Genomic DNA, 13,215 nt, shown 5'->3' with positions numbered 1-13,215 from the left:
GAAAACAAATCTACAAACCTGAATATCAGGCTGTTAGTGTCTGACTGCCACTGACAACACCTGAAGACAAAATTGGAGGTTTATATATTTCAATAACCTATATATTCCAATTAAATCCTTAAGTGTGATTTAATTGGAAGGTAATGTGGGAGGGTGGTCATCCAAATTCAAGTTTGAGAATGAAAAGTATTATTAATATCAAAAATCAACAATGCTTCTACGTCATGTCCTTAATAAGAAACCATTGCCTAAGTTTGATTGGGAAAATGTGTGGTTGTGGTGAATAGAGTAACTGTCAAAAGGCTTGTTTCTGGAAAGGTAAATGATTTTCTTATTTATTTATTATATAAGTTAGTTATAACTTTTAGTTAGTTGCACTGTTGCTTGCTCTGGGGGAGACTACTAGAACTGTTGGGTCCTTGTAAATTATGGAGTGTGGTCTATCTGTAAAGTGTCTTGAGATAACTCTTGTTATGAATTGATACTATAAATAAAATTGAATTGAATTATAAGATAACTAGAAGCTTTCCTTCAAACCGCTTTGCAAAATGGGAAAAGACATGTCTTGCTCAGTGATCACACTTGCCAGGGTGAAGAAACAGAACCCTTCAGGGCAAGCAATAAATCAGAGTGATGAAAAATAATTTTGAAATTAAAAAAAACAACACAAGATATAACTTGTTCATTAGTGAGCTTTAGAGTCTATGGTAGGTCAAGCTGCAATGTGAAAATGTTTCAGCTCATTGTTAAGCTGTTTTGATTCACTCTCACCGCAATTTTTGGTCACAGCATGCAGTTGTTTTCAGTGTAAATCTCTAAAAACCTACTGTTTGCTACCTACTTAGCCCTGAAAGGCACACAGACAAAGAAAGCACAAGTGAACATAGTCAGAGCATTAAGCAGTCAAACAAAGTCACACTGAAAAAAAACAATAAACTCAGCGTGTTTGTTGACTTCACACATGAACTTTATTTCCTCTACTGATCGGTTCAGCTCACACACACAATGAAAGCACATCCGAGCGCAAGGTAGTTATGCTTTTCTATGAATGACATAATGCAGCATTATAAAATCATCGTTGTGTTTTGGGTTAATGTGCCATTTTTATGGCTATTGTTGATTTATAGGTCACGATCGTTCTCCACATCCCCCTCGCCCAGTCCAGCAGCACAGAGGAATGCTAAGAACAAACCAGATCTTCCACCTGTGTTACCTAAAGGGTAAATCTTATGCACTTGCATCAGTTTAGTCCATATTCAGCCATGTTTATATTATCTGCTTCTATCCTTGTTTCTCCTAAAATACATATATCATATCCACTATTTTCTTTTTGCGTGGTAGTATATAATGTAAGTCATAAATTGTCATTACAAGGCACAATGAAGTCTGTAGTTTGGGCTTACTCAGGCATCACATTGCATCATGCCTGTTTATTGATTATTTATTGATCATTAGCTAAATCATTGTATGTGCTCTGCTGCCATGCTAGTTGCTACCCCATGCCTGCCCATCACTGTCTGCATGCTTGAAAAAGTGCCTTTTCCATCCCTAAGCATGCCGCTGAAGCCGGGTGCCATGCCCCCTCCTCGCAGGGACAAGCCTGCCATGAAGAAAGCTCCCAGTCCTCCCCCACCTGGTGGACCACAGGGCAGGCCCTCCAAACCCCTGCCGGAGGGAGGGAAGCCTCCCACCAATCACCGCGAGGTTGGAGGCGCAGGTGGTGGGGCAGGCAGTGGTGCAGCGGGTAGGCCCCTGCCTCCAAGGGAACCTGGAAAACCTTCCAACCCAAGGGAAGGCAGGCGGAAAGAGCGGCAGCAGCATCCTCCACGGAGGTAGGTACCTCACCTTCAAGCCTTTGGCTCAAAACTTATTTTACATTAACTTCTATGGGGTCAGATTTGACTTGATATCGTTTAAATCACATTTCAAAAGGATTTTGATTTATGGCAGTAATCAGTAAAAGGAATAACTTTGTTCCAGTTAGATTATGCAAACTTGAGTCCGTTACCAGACTTGGGGGAACTCCAGAGTTGTAACATTGTCACATTTCAGTTGACATGTTGCACACCATGTGACTGGCAGACCCAGCGCCGGATGATCTGCCGCGCCAATTAGTCTGCTGTCCTTTACTGTGGACACCCACACTGAACTTTTTTTTTTTTTTTTAACTGCACAAAATGGATTGCAATAGTATTGCTGAACTCTTTTTGCCACAGTTTAGTTGTGGAGACAGTTTCTTCGTTTTCAGGGAAATGAATGAACCCCTAGGTCTTGCGTGGGCATACAGGAAAACGGTCTGGATGCTGTCATTTCTTTCAGGTGCGTGCGTGTTGGTGCAGGAATGTTGACCTTCCTGCATATTTGCTTGCCAGACTCGCATTTGCACCTAGGATGTCAACAGTGGATTACATTGTTAAACAGATTAATTTGTCTCGAGCAATAGAGAAAAGGCGTTATCGTGAAACGCTATCACACTTTCTTTTATCCCTTTATTGGATTGACTTTGTGGATACTACTATGAATGTACGTTAGCAACAGTAGGCTAATTCATGAAGGTGCTATTTTATGTTTGAGCTAATACAACTGCTTATTGAAACATTTGCATATATGTGTCTTTGTGCAGCAAAAAGTTATACCGCAGGTTTATCCCAGAGGGGAAGTGTGTGTGTGCGCGGGCGCGTGTGTGCTTTGCCAGACAGGAACAACAGTTAAAGGGCAGGGAACAACCGCGAGGGTGTGATACGTTTATTTAAATCTCTGCGTGTGGGTGTTAGCGTAGGCTGAATGGGCCACACTGTGGAAACCATCCTGGAAAACTAGTTCCAGCATGTTTATTCTGGCTTGTAGTACTGGCTGGGACAGTGGGATAAAAATACACAAAACAAAAGCATGTTTGAGGAGATAACAGGACAATGCAAATAACAAAAAGTATTTTTAATAGAACATGTATTGTTAAAAGAACCTTATTAAAACATAAACATTTAGTGTGTGTGTGTGTGTGTGTGTGTGTGTGTGTGTGTGTGTGTGTGTGTGTGTGTGTGTGTGTGTGTGTGTGTGTGTGTGTGTGTGTGTGTGTGTGTGTGTGTGTGTGTGTGTGTGTGTGTGTGTGTGTGTGTGTGTGTGTGTGTGTGTGTGTGTGTGTGTGTGTGTGTGTGTGTGTGTGTGTGTGTAAACGGACACTTGGAAAAAAAGGAAAAACTGGTTCAAATATCCCATATTTTTCATTTTTTTCCGCTTCGACAAATTACAAAATTGGATCTGGAATCTGTTTTTCCAATTTTCTGTTTTTGTTCAGAGGATCAGAAATTTAGAAAATTTAAAAATTGCGTCTGGGCTCTGATTATTCAATACTGCAATTATATTCTCTCCCTCGTTCTCTCCCGAATACTTACCAATGATTGGTTGGCTATCATCGTGGGTGTGTCTGGATATGTTTAGGCGGGCATTTAAGCAGTCTCGGGGCAGTCATGTCCATCCATCCATCTTTGACCGCTTATCCGGTATCGGGTCGCGGGGGCAGCAGCTCCAGCAGGGGACCCCAAACTTCCCTTTCCCGAGCCACATCAACCAGCTCTGACTGGGGGATCCCGAGGCGTTCCCAGGCCAGTTTGGAGATATAATCTCGCCACCTAGTCCTGGGTCTTCCCCAAGGCCTCCTCCCGACGCTGGATAATTGAATGAATATAATTTGCAATCTTGTTGACAATTTAGGTTATAGGCCTACTTGTGAGCAAGTGCAAAACTTCTTACAGGCAGACTTTGGACTTTAGACAGGGGGGTCCATTATCTTGTCATTATACAAGTTTTGCACAGAGCGCAACATACACATGGGCATCAGTTTGGTTTGAAATGTTCATTTCAAGAAGTGCTGGGTACAATGACACATTCATCTTTTTTCTCTTTGAGCAGATCCTGTTTTGAAAGACGCTGTCCTAATGTCCTGGCTTACTAATGTAAATGAATAAAAATGTATAGAAAAATGTGATGATGTCCAACACGTTTTATGAAGAAGAAAGCCTTACGTTTTCAAGTACCTAATGTACGTAAACAATGATCAATGATTACCAACTTCATTTCTCATATTTCTCCTCATAACAACTGAAAACTGTCTAAATATCGAACTCAAAGTCATATTATTATGGGCGTCATCTGCCGTTAAGCGTTTCTGTTTGACATTGTGACAGACTTGATTATGCAAGACAAGGAAGGGAAGGGACACGTCTGGCTGCAGTGCGGGGGACGGGGCATAACTAGGCGGAACAAGAGAGAGGATATCATTACAGTATTAAATAATTGGAGCCCAGGCGGAATTTTGTAAACTGTAAACTGTCTTTAAACTGTTTTTAAAAACAATTTTTAAATTTGTCAGGACAAAAAAAAAAAAAAAGGATATTTGAACCCATTTTTCGTTTTTTACAAAATTCTGTGCATATCAAGCGTTACATGAACCAAGAAGTACATAAGTTCAACTCTAAGCTCTGTTGTGGAAATTATGATGTATGTGTATAATGGGCACACAAGCACAGGAAAGTTGTAGGACAGTGTGTATGGATGAAAATTATACTCTTTCCCCTTGATTTTCTCTGGCTGTCATTTTTCACTGTATCCCAAAAAACTGTGACCAAGTTGAATAAATCACTCAAAATTCATCTTGCCCATAAAGACACAAAGGAATGTGATATAATGCAAAAACCCGTAAAAAATCAATCCTAGGGGTGGGATAAACAGTTGTCTTTAAATTCCTTCTGCTCGCAATAGGATAGCTCTACACCCAAACAGTGCAACGATAGTTGATAAATTGCTGTATCCGTTCAGCAAAACTCCAAACACATCTACCATTTTTAAGAAAGACTTCAGTGCCGTTCTTTGTTCTTTTCTCAAAGAAAAGCTTAACTCCAAGTCTTTCAGAGTCGCGGCCAAAGCCGATTCGAAAGGCCGCTGTTTGCCAGCAGCAGCCATCTTCTTTGTAGCAGGGAATTCACGCAGAACCATCGCAACTCTGGTGTCATTATGTTACGCCCGCCCAATGACACTATACACAATGTGATTGGCCTGACTAGACAACGGAGAGTTGCTAGACTGAGCCTGGCTGTAAATTAGATGCTGGGATGCATCTAGATTTCTAGGCTAAAAGAGAATATTAGTTGAAAACTACACTTTAAACTGTAACTGTCTATTTTTTTTGTGTGTGCTGCAGTTTATGTTCAATTCATTTTTTTCTATAAAATATTGATGGAAATTATTTTAAATGCTTATGTTTAATTCAACAAGTAATGTGCTGAATTTTAGCCGGATGTTGAAAGCAGCAGAAAGGCCGAACTGAGTAAATTTTTATATCTGTTTGTCTATAGCAGGTATTATCATTATTGCAACGTGTAACAACTTTATTGCATATTTTCAGCAGTAGTTTGCTAGTTGGATCCCAGAGCATCATCATGCTCTTTCAGTGTTAACAAAGAAAGACTGCATGAGGCAGAGGCAAAAATACAGTACATTGACAACAATACTTTTGTTTACCTTTTTGAATGTGCTAAGCACCATTCAATTAATTTAATTTCATGTTAATTTGAATAGGGACTGATGCTTCAGTCTGACTAATACAGCATCACAGCATTTATTGCTATTGCTAATTTCCTATGCATGTCCCTAAAAGGGCTTTTAAACAATTAAAATATGACTGTGAACTCAAATAAGACAGCAGATTGTAGTTTCTGTATGTTTTACTAAAGCATTTATCAATAATACAGTTAAAATGGGGAAAAGGTAAAAAATTGCATTGCATGTCAATTTAAGACGTGCGGCCCTGAATTGTCTCCTTGTTCCCCTAGAACTTACAGTTGGGGGCTACAGTGCTACTAGTAATTTATTCCGGAGCCCTGCAATGTGATACATAGAATTAGGTTCAGTTTTGTTGCTCTAGAAGCAGACTATGCTGCCCAGGATGCTGGACACAGAAGAGAATGAATGGCAATGCACAACTCCAATCTCCCTGATCTAGCATCACATTTGTTCTGTGTGGAGGTAGAAACACGAAGCAAAGATAATGTGTGAGGTAAAAGATATAGGTGCAGGCCAGAAAACAACGCAAAGTTAGTTACTGTAGTTGGGCCCGCTCATTGGTCTGCTCACCAACAGGCAGCTGCAGCAATGGCTTTGAAACACAGCATGGAGCCAGTTAAGGTACTTCAACAGGCCCCCAAATGCTGCAAGTTTGTCAAAAATGTAATTCCTTCTCTGAGTTATAACTCAGTTACAGACATACTATACATATTTAAGATTCACTGTGATTTATGTGCAACACATTGGCAGCACATAACATGTCAATTCACCTGCACCCATTTTTTCCGGTTTGGCCACAAACTGGTGGCATTTTGATGCGCATCATCACAGGGTATACCACTGTCCTATTTCCCCAGTATCGGAACGTGTCATACCTAGAAGAGTAGTAATTTCTTTATTTTCTCCCTGGACTGATATACTCTACCAAATACTTTACTAAATACTTTACTAAGTCTTCACCACCCCCGCACTCATGCCTCTACAGGTACAGCGATACCTGCGGTTTGTGGCTGTATTTTGGATGCTATTGTGAGAATTCTTTCAACAGGTACCAATTTGTCAGCAATCTGTTGGCAATTTGAAGATCCTTTCTGCTTGTGCGTGCGCGTTTGTGTGGGTGCGTGTGTAACTTTTGCAGCATACATGAACAGTTGAGCAAATAGCACCCTTGGGAATTAGCATGCTGTTGCTTACGTACATTCATAAATCCTACATAACATCGTCATTACTTATTATTGCATGCACACTGTATCCACAGATTTAGTCCAATAAGGGAATAAAGGAAAGTGTGATAGCATTCTACGCTAACCCCTTTTCTCTCTTGCTCGAGATCGCTGTGTCTTAGCCGAGGCACAGAGCATGATCTTACCAAATGCTGATACGTTACTAGGCCAGGTAGAGCGAGCTGCTATACTGACAGGGAGAGAGAGAGAGACGGTATCACTACAAATACACGCAGTTGTCAATTTCCCGTCTACTAGGATTAGCTTGTGTCTGACGGTTGGGGGCGTGGCATCACGATGGTGGCTCTCCATCATCCAACCATTACAATGGACAATATTGTTCATTGGCACGACCCTAGTTTAAAAATACCAAAGTTACTCTTTAAAAACACTTGCTGTGTGTTTTTCTGTTCAAGAGCCCAATGTAGGTTTTAGATTGGGTGGGCTGTATGATCATTGCCCAAAGTTTGACTTTTAGTGGAACTAGCACTACGAACTAGACGAGGGACGAACATTGTTTTTTGTTTGATTCCATTAACAGTAAAAAAAACAATCAGCCGCACTTAGCTGCAGGTTAGAGACCTGTCTCATGCCAATATAGGGGAGTAAGCGTGGGAAATAACATGGTGTTTGTTATAGACAATCCATGACTAGCACAGAAGTCCACAACAGACAACCACTCTGATTTAGATCAGGGCTGGTCTAACCAGTAGGACATGAGTTTTATAGTTTTCATAAAAAACTACTTGCTGTGTTCTCACTTATGTGTCTGTGTCTTCCAGGCGAACTGTGAGTGGCAGTGTTAGTGGAAGTGGTAGCAGTTTTACTGGTTCTAGCTCCAGATCCAGATCCTCTTCCAACTCACGCTCTGGATCCAGAAAATCCAGGTACTTGCTGTGAACATCGTCATTATCAACAGCACTGCAGTTTGCCAAAAACTTCCTTTTAAATAGATGTTGTTGACCATAAATTGCATTTGGTGGCGGGATTGGAAACAAGGTATGGGATATCTTGCTATCAACATTCAGACTCAGCTTCATCTAAATAAATAAATTACAAAATTCTTCAAATTAAATGTTTACACATTTGGAAAATTCATAAACCCGAATGCTTTAGCACTGACAATTGGTTATTGGACTTCATGGATATACTGTCAATGGAACAGGTCTGCATCAGCCCTCTATAAAGAGGGCCGTGGAGATAAAGGACCCTGGATTTTGTAAGACTATTCTTAGAAAAACTGGACTTATAAATGAATCGGTCTGTTGTACTTTGTATTGTAATGTTTGAAAAGTTTGGGTCTGTGGCTTGTAATTGTTTTGGCAGAAAAACAAATCAAAATTGAACTTTTTAATTTGTTTTGGGTTGTGTTTTAAGAATTTTAGACAGAAAAAGTCTTGGACATTCAAGAACATATGTTCTATAGTCCCATAGGGGGTAGACTGTAGAAAACATCTTCAACAGCTGTAGCTTTGACAATAATAGTGTGTGTAGAATTTTGTGGGTGGCAAACACGTGGGACTGTTTTCCCACGTGTTTGCCACCCACAAAAGAGGAATTGTAGAATACCTGGTTAGTTGTGTGTGAGAGAAAGCGAGAATGTGGCAATGACGATAAAGTTAGTAGCAACACTATAAATGTAAATGTGGCAAGGCAGTATGTGTACAGTTCAGGCTATTTGTTGGTGATTAAATGAATGCTCCAACTCCTCAAGAAAGAAGTCAGGTTCCTGTGTCTTTATCTCACTTAAGGTGGACAAACCTTTAAGGTTGACCAGCTATCTTAATAACAAGCTACTCATACGAGTTTCTGAATTTTCGGATTGTAACCTTATGCTCTGATGCATTCATCGTAAGTCACTGTGTAAGTCTGCAAGCTAAATATTGAAAAAATAAAGGTATTTTAAATGTATTTACAGTACAATGGGTTATAGAGATTACACAGCCTAATATTTTTCCTTTTTGTTCTTTGCTTTCACGTGCGTTTGCTTTTCTCGTGTCTCTTTTGGGCAACCGTCCAGGAAATCCAGGTATGCTAGTTGTTTTTAGAGAGTGTGTGTTTGGGGGGGTGCATACATGGGCGTGTTGTGCAGTTTACATACAACTGTTCTGAAAGCGCCCAATCAGCGGTGCCTCAGTTATATTTCCTGTGTGATTGACAATAAGCAGCTCACAGTCAATCTGTTGTCTCTTGCCGCAGGTCGCTGAGTGTGAGCAGCGTGTCATCGGTGTCATCTGCATCGTCCAGCAGCAGCTCAGTGCGTAGCGCCGACTCAGATGACATGTATGCTGACCTGGCCAGTCCGGTGTCCTCTGCCAGCTCCCGCTCGCCCACACCAAATCACCCTCGCAAGGAGCGAGGGGCTGTGCGGGACCGGCCTCCACATGCCAGAGACAAGAACAGGGGTTAGTGTGGGCAGCAGCACAAATCATACATAGGTATTCAAGGCCAAGTCTCAAATAAGAGCCACCACAAACAAATAAAGGCTGGTATACAAAACATGGAGGCGGCTGCAAATGACAACACCTGGCAACATTGAAAAAAAGGAAACATACGATGGGATTAAGAAGGATTTGTCTGAATAAAGTTTCTTTGATAACTGGTCAGCAATGGTAGTTTTGAGTGGTAGTGAACCCAAACAGAAGGGTTGCTTCATGCTATACCACCCCTGCTCACGCTCACGTTGCATTACAATTTTCAAGTAATATACTACAAGATGCAAACAAAGTGATCTTTAAAACACACACACAGTACTGTAAAACTGCACATTATAGAGTTGCCTTTTATTGTGGCCAGCCAAAGACACACCTGTGCAATAATCATGCTGTCTAATCAGCATGTTGATATTCCACACCTGTGAGGTGGATGGATTATCTCAGCAAAGGAGAAGTGCTCAATAACACAGATTTAGATAGATTAGTAAACAATATTTGAGAGAAATAGTCCTTTTGTGTACGTAGAAAAAGTCTTAGATCTTTGATTTCAGATCAAAATCTCTAACACAATGTAACACTGTCTATCAATCAAAGTGGGGGGAGAATTGGCATCAGCTGCGTGCTTGGCCAACAAGTGGTATTTCAGACTGGAAATGCTGCGATGATAGCTCAGTTCACAATGACAAAACAAACAGATCACTTTGGTTGTGTCAATGGAACCAATTGGCAACTTTTAAAAAGTAAACTTTCCATTCAGAGTCTTATTGCCATCCATTTTGGGGTCTCGACCTGCCATCCACTCAAAACGTAACGTTACTACTCCTTGGCCGGCTCACAAGCCCAAACGATGTGTGTGCGGCGTGCCTGGTGTTTTGTTTCGGTCTAGCTAGATTCAGTTTGGTGTTGTAGTTTTTCTAACGTTAATAGTTGTTGCAACGGAATGTGAAAAAAAACTACTAAGTTTGCTTTGCCAAAAAGAATGTTAATCTCACCAAAAACAATTAACGCCAATAAAATGGGTTTGCGTAAACGCCGTTAATTACGTGTTTAACTGACAACACTTCTTACATTTTTTACCTATTGGGCCGCAGACTTAAGAAAATGACACCACCCAAACTAGCATTCTGACCGGCGGGGATATGTTGCTTTTCCTAATCCTTCATTTGGTTTATCAAACTCAAGAGCAAAGCAACATATTACAGAAAATAAGCACAGCAGACAAACAACAAACAAGTTTCCAGATTGCGCTTATCTCCGTAATTTAAATAACAACCAGAAGTCTACCACAAAGAGATTTTTGTGTTAGCGGTAATTCGATCTATAGTGACACCATCTGGCCAAATTGCACCAAATTTGACACACAAAAGTCATTGGGTCCCAACAATTCACCTACTGATTATGAAGTAAATCAGATTAAGAGTTTTTAAAATATGCAAAACACATATTTCTTGCTTTATAGTTAGATGATTAGCATTGCATGGTTGGCCAGTTTTTATTTCTTCTGTTCTCATAGCAGAGAGGCCTTCAAAGAAAGATGAACCCTTCAGGGAGGACCGTAGGAAGATCGACCCGTCTGGTGCCCCACCTAGAGGAGGAAACCCCATGCCCAGATCAGGACCTGGTAGCAGGGGTGGCCACCCTGTACATCCCCCACCTGGCAACATGGGGCCCCCAGGGAGCTATGGTGGTTCGGGTTCCCATAAAGACATCAAACTCACCCTCCTCGATAAGGTTCTATTGCTTAGCTTTCCATTTTTAAGGTTCTGTTTCTGTATTGCCAAGAGTTAGTCCTATCTAGGAAGCCACTGCTCCTTGGCAAGAAATAGTAAGGCACATAGCCCACAAAATGTCATGCCTTAAAAAGTCTTAAATTCGCTCAGGTGTTGTGTTCTAGGTTTTAAATAATGTTTAAGAGGTCTTAATTTTCCTACATCAATGTAACGCTACCTCTAATGCTTATTGAAATGTTCCCACAGTGCTTTAGGAGGTTTTGTTTGTTCTGTAGCAGTTGCCAGTCCAAATATAATTCGCTGTTTTATGACTACAAATGAAACAACATTCCCTAAATGTCACTCCTTATCATTGCTTGACTCCATTATGCCCTGTCGTTTTCCAGCAGCAGGGCGATAGGGGCAACAGGAAGAGGTACCTGCCTTCAGACAAAGACAGGCCAGGTTCCCCTGCCAGCAAGAGAATGGCTATGTCTCCAGACAGAGGTGAGAAACATGCTGACAAACAGTTGACTCTCACACAAATGTTAACATTCAGCACTGCAAGCAATGCATTTATGTTGATTAATGACATAATTGAGATAGCACTAACAATTATTTTAAGATCAGTTAGTCTGCCAGTTATGTCACACAGAAAATAGTTTCAAAAGGTGGGCAAATCCTAAAAAATGAAACAGCGTGTGTGTGGGGGGGGAGGAGAGCAGGGAAAGGAAATGCAGCAGAACAAATGCGTTTCCTAAATAGCTTTAAAGAAAAGAATAATAACAAACCGCAAAGTGTTGATTGTGTGGTGCACTGCTACAAATTAGTCTATGTGTGGGAAACACTGTGTTTAAATAATTGACTAATTGTTTTAGCAATTCTTGCTGGTACACTATTTCCCAATACAGTACATAAAGTGGCTCATAAGGAGTTACAGGGAGCTGCACCAATAAATCAAACAAGTCACAGAAGTCTCCATGATTTCATTACTTTCATTACATCAGATGTTTCATTTCATTACATTACATGTTCACACCAAGGTTATTAACTTGTTTTTTTTGTTTTGACTTTTTGTCGACAATTATAACCTGCGTTCACACGAATCCACATACCTCGCCCAATGTGGAGGTTGACATTTCATGAAAAGTGTAACAGCTGTTAAAAGAGATTTACAGCTGAAAAAACACTTTAGTATTAACAGCCTCAATAACCCTGAAACTGGTGTTTTTCAGGCCGTGATAAGAGGATTCCTGGCCGACCCCCACTCTCTCCTCGAATGGATCGGCCCAGAGGCCAAGGGCCCCGACCCATGCTCCCCCAAGGAGACAGGTTTGTGCAACCTGAAGCATGTTATTGCTGTAGCACTGTCATATTTATTTTGAACATTTTGTTATACAACAGAAGTCGAAAGCTCAAAGTGCGGAAATTCTTAAGTTCCCTATCGTCAACAGTGATCATGTTAACTTGGACCAAACCCAGCAGAGTTTGATTGACAACTAAGTGTTTTGCCCCACTGAATAACAAGGCACAGAATATTACACTATCCTTGCGTAACAACAATAACAATAATCCTCACTGGCTTTTCAAAAACTTCCCCAGTACGAAATGTTTATATAAGGTGCTTTGTAATAGGACTTCACTGAAATTGTGATCCTTTAAGATCCCGGGAATACAGGACAGACAGACTATTCTCATAATCTTTTTCATATTAGTTTCCATGGTAGTTGGCAGCATTTTACATCTTGTCAATAGCCATTTTCACATATGAACTCCCTACACGGTATGAGGGATCAAGTTCCCACATAGTCCGGAGTTTCCCTTTCAAACATGTAGCACACAACAATAGACTGTCTGTGTCGGATACATTTTCAGTTATGGGGGAAATAACTGGACGTAGCTTCCGGGTCTTAAAAGTAAATGCGGAAGTGCCTTAACCTGCGTTCTATCTTAATGTCCAGCAGGGGGCGACTTCACTGGTTGCAGTATTTTCCCAATACAAATAAACAGGCAAAAGTGCAACATATTCTTTTAGACAACCAATATACATACATATACATATAGAGCCCACTACATACTTGGGAAAGCAAAGCATCACAAATACAAACTTAACAAAAAGGAAAAAGGACAAGAAATAAAAAAGAGTGAGGACCGCTAGGTAGATTGTTAATGGTTACAAGCACACAGCCAATACAGATACAACAGTGTAGTATGTACAGTGGTGTGAAAAAGTGTTTGCCCCCTTCCTCATTTCCTTTTCCTTTGCATGTTTGTCACACTTAAGTGTTT

General features: G+C 40.7%; 1 protein-coding gene across 9 annotated transcripts in view; it reads left to right on the top strand.

The window, feature by feature from the left end:
* zc3h18 (zinc finger CCCH-type containing 18) overlaps positions 1 to 13,215 on the top strand; it is a 42,926-nt gene that overhangs the window by 26,284 nt on the left and 3,427 nt on the right. For 3 of the 9 annotated variants that reach the window (XM_034878313.1, XM_034878316.1, XM_034878312.1), the window contains exons 12-19: positions 1,128 to 1,220; positions 1,554 to 1,832; positions 7,565 to 7,669; positions 8,803 to 8,811; positions 8,982 to 9,187; positions 10,731 to 10,948; positions 11,334 to 11,433; positions 12,162 to 12,258. In XM_034878313.1, coding sequence (XP_034734204.1) covers positions 1,128 to 1,220; positions 1,554 to 1,832; positions 7,565 to 7,669; positions 8,803 to 8,811; positions 8,982 to 9,187; positions 10,731 to 10,948; positions 11,334 to 11,433; positions 12,162 to 12,258 — 1,107 coding nt within the window. The remainder of the gene's footprint in view (positions 1 to 1,127; positions 1,221 to 1,553; positions 1,833 to 7,564; positions 7,670 to 8,802; positions 8,812 to 8,981; positions 9,188 to 10,730; positions 10,949 to 11,333; positions 11,434 to 12,161; positions 12,259 to 13,215) is intronic. The other 6 variants (XM_034878317.1, XM_034878315.1, XM_034878314.1 and 3 more) reach the window with 6 other exon arrangements.

This window comes from Etheostoma cragini, chromosome 8, assembly GCF_013103735.1.
Source record: "Etheostoma cragini isolate CJK2018 chromosome 8, CSU_Ecrag_1.0, whole genome shotgun sequence".
Taxonomy (NCBI): Eukaryota; Metazoa; Chordata; class Actinopteri; order Perciformes; family Percidae; genus Etheostoma; species Etheostoma cragini.
This window is presented reverse-complemented; position numbering and strand designations above follow the sequence as displayed.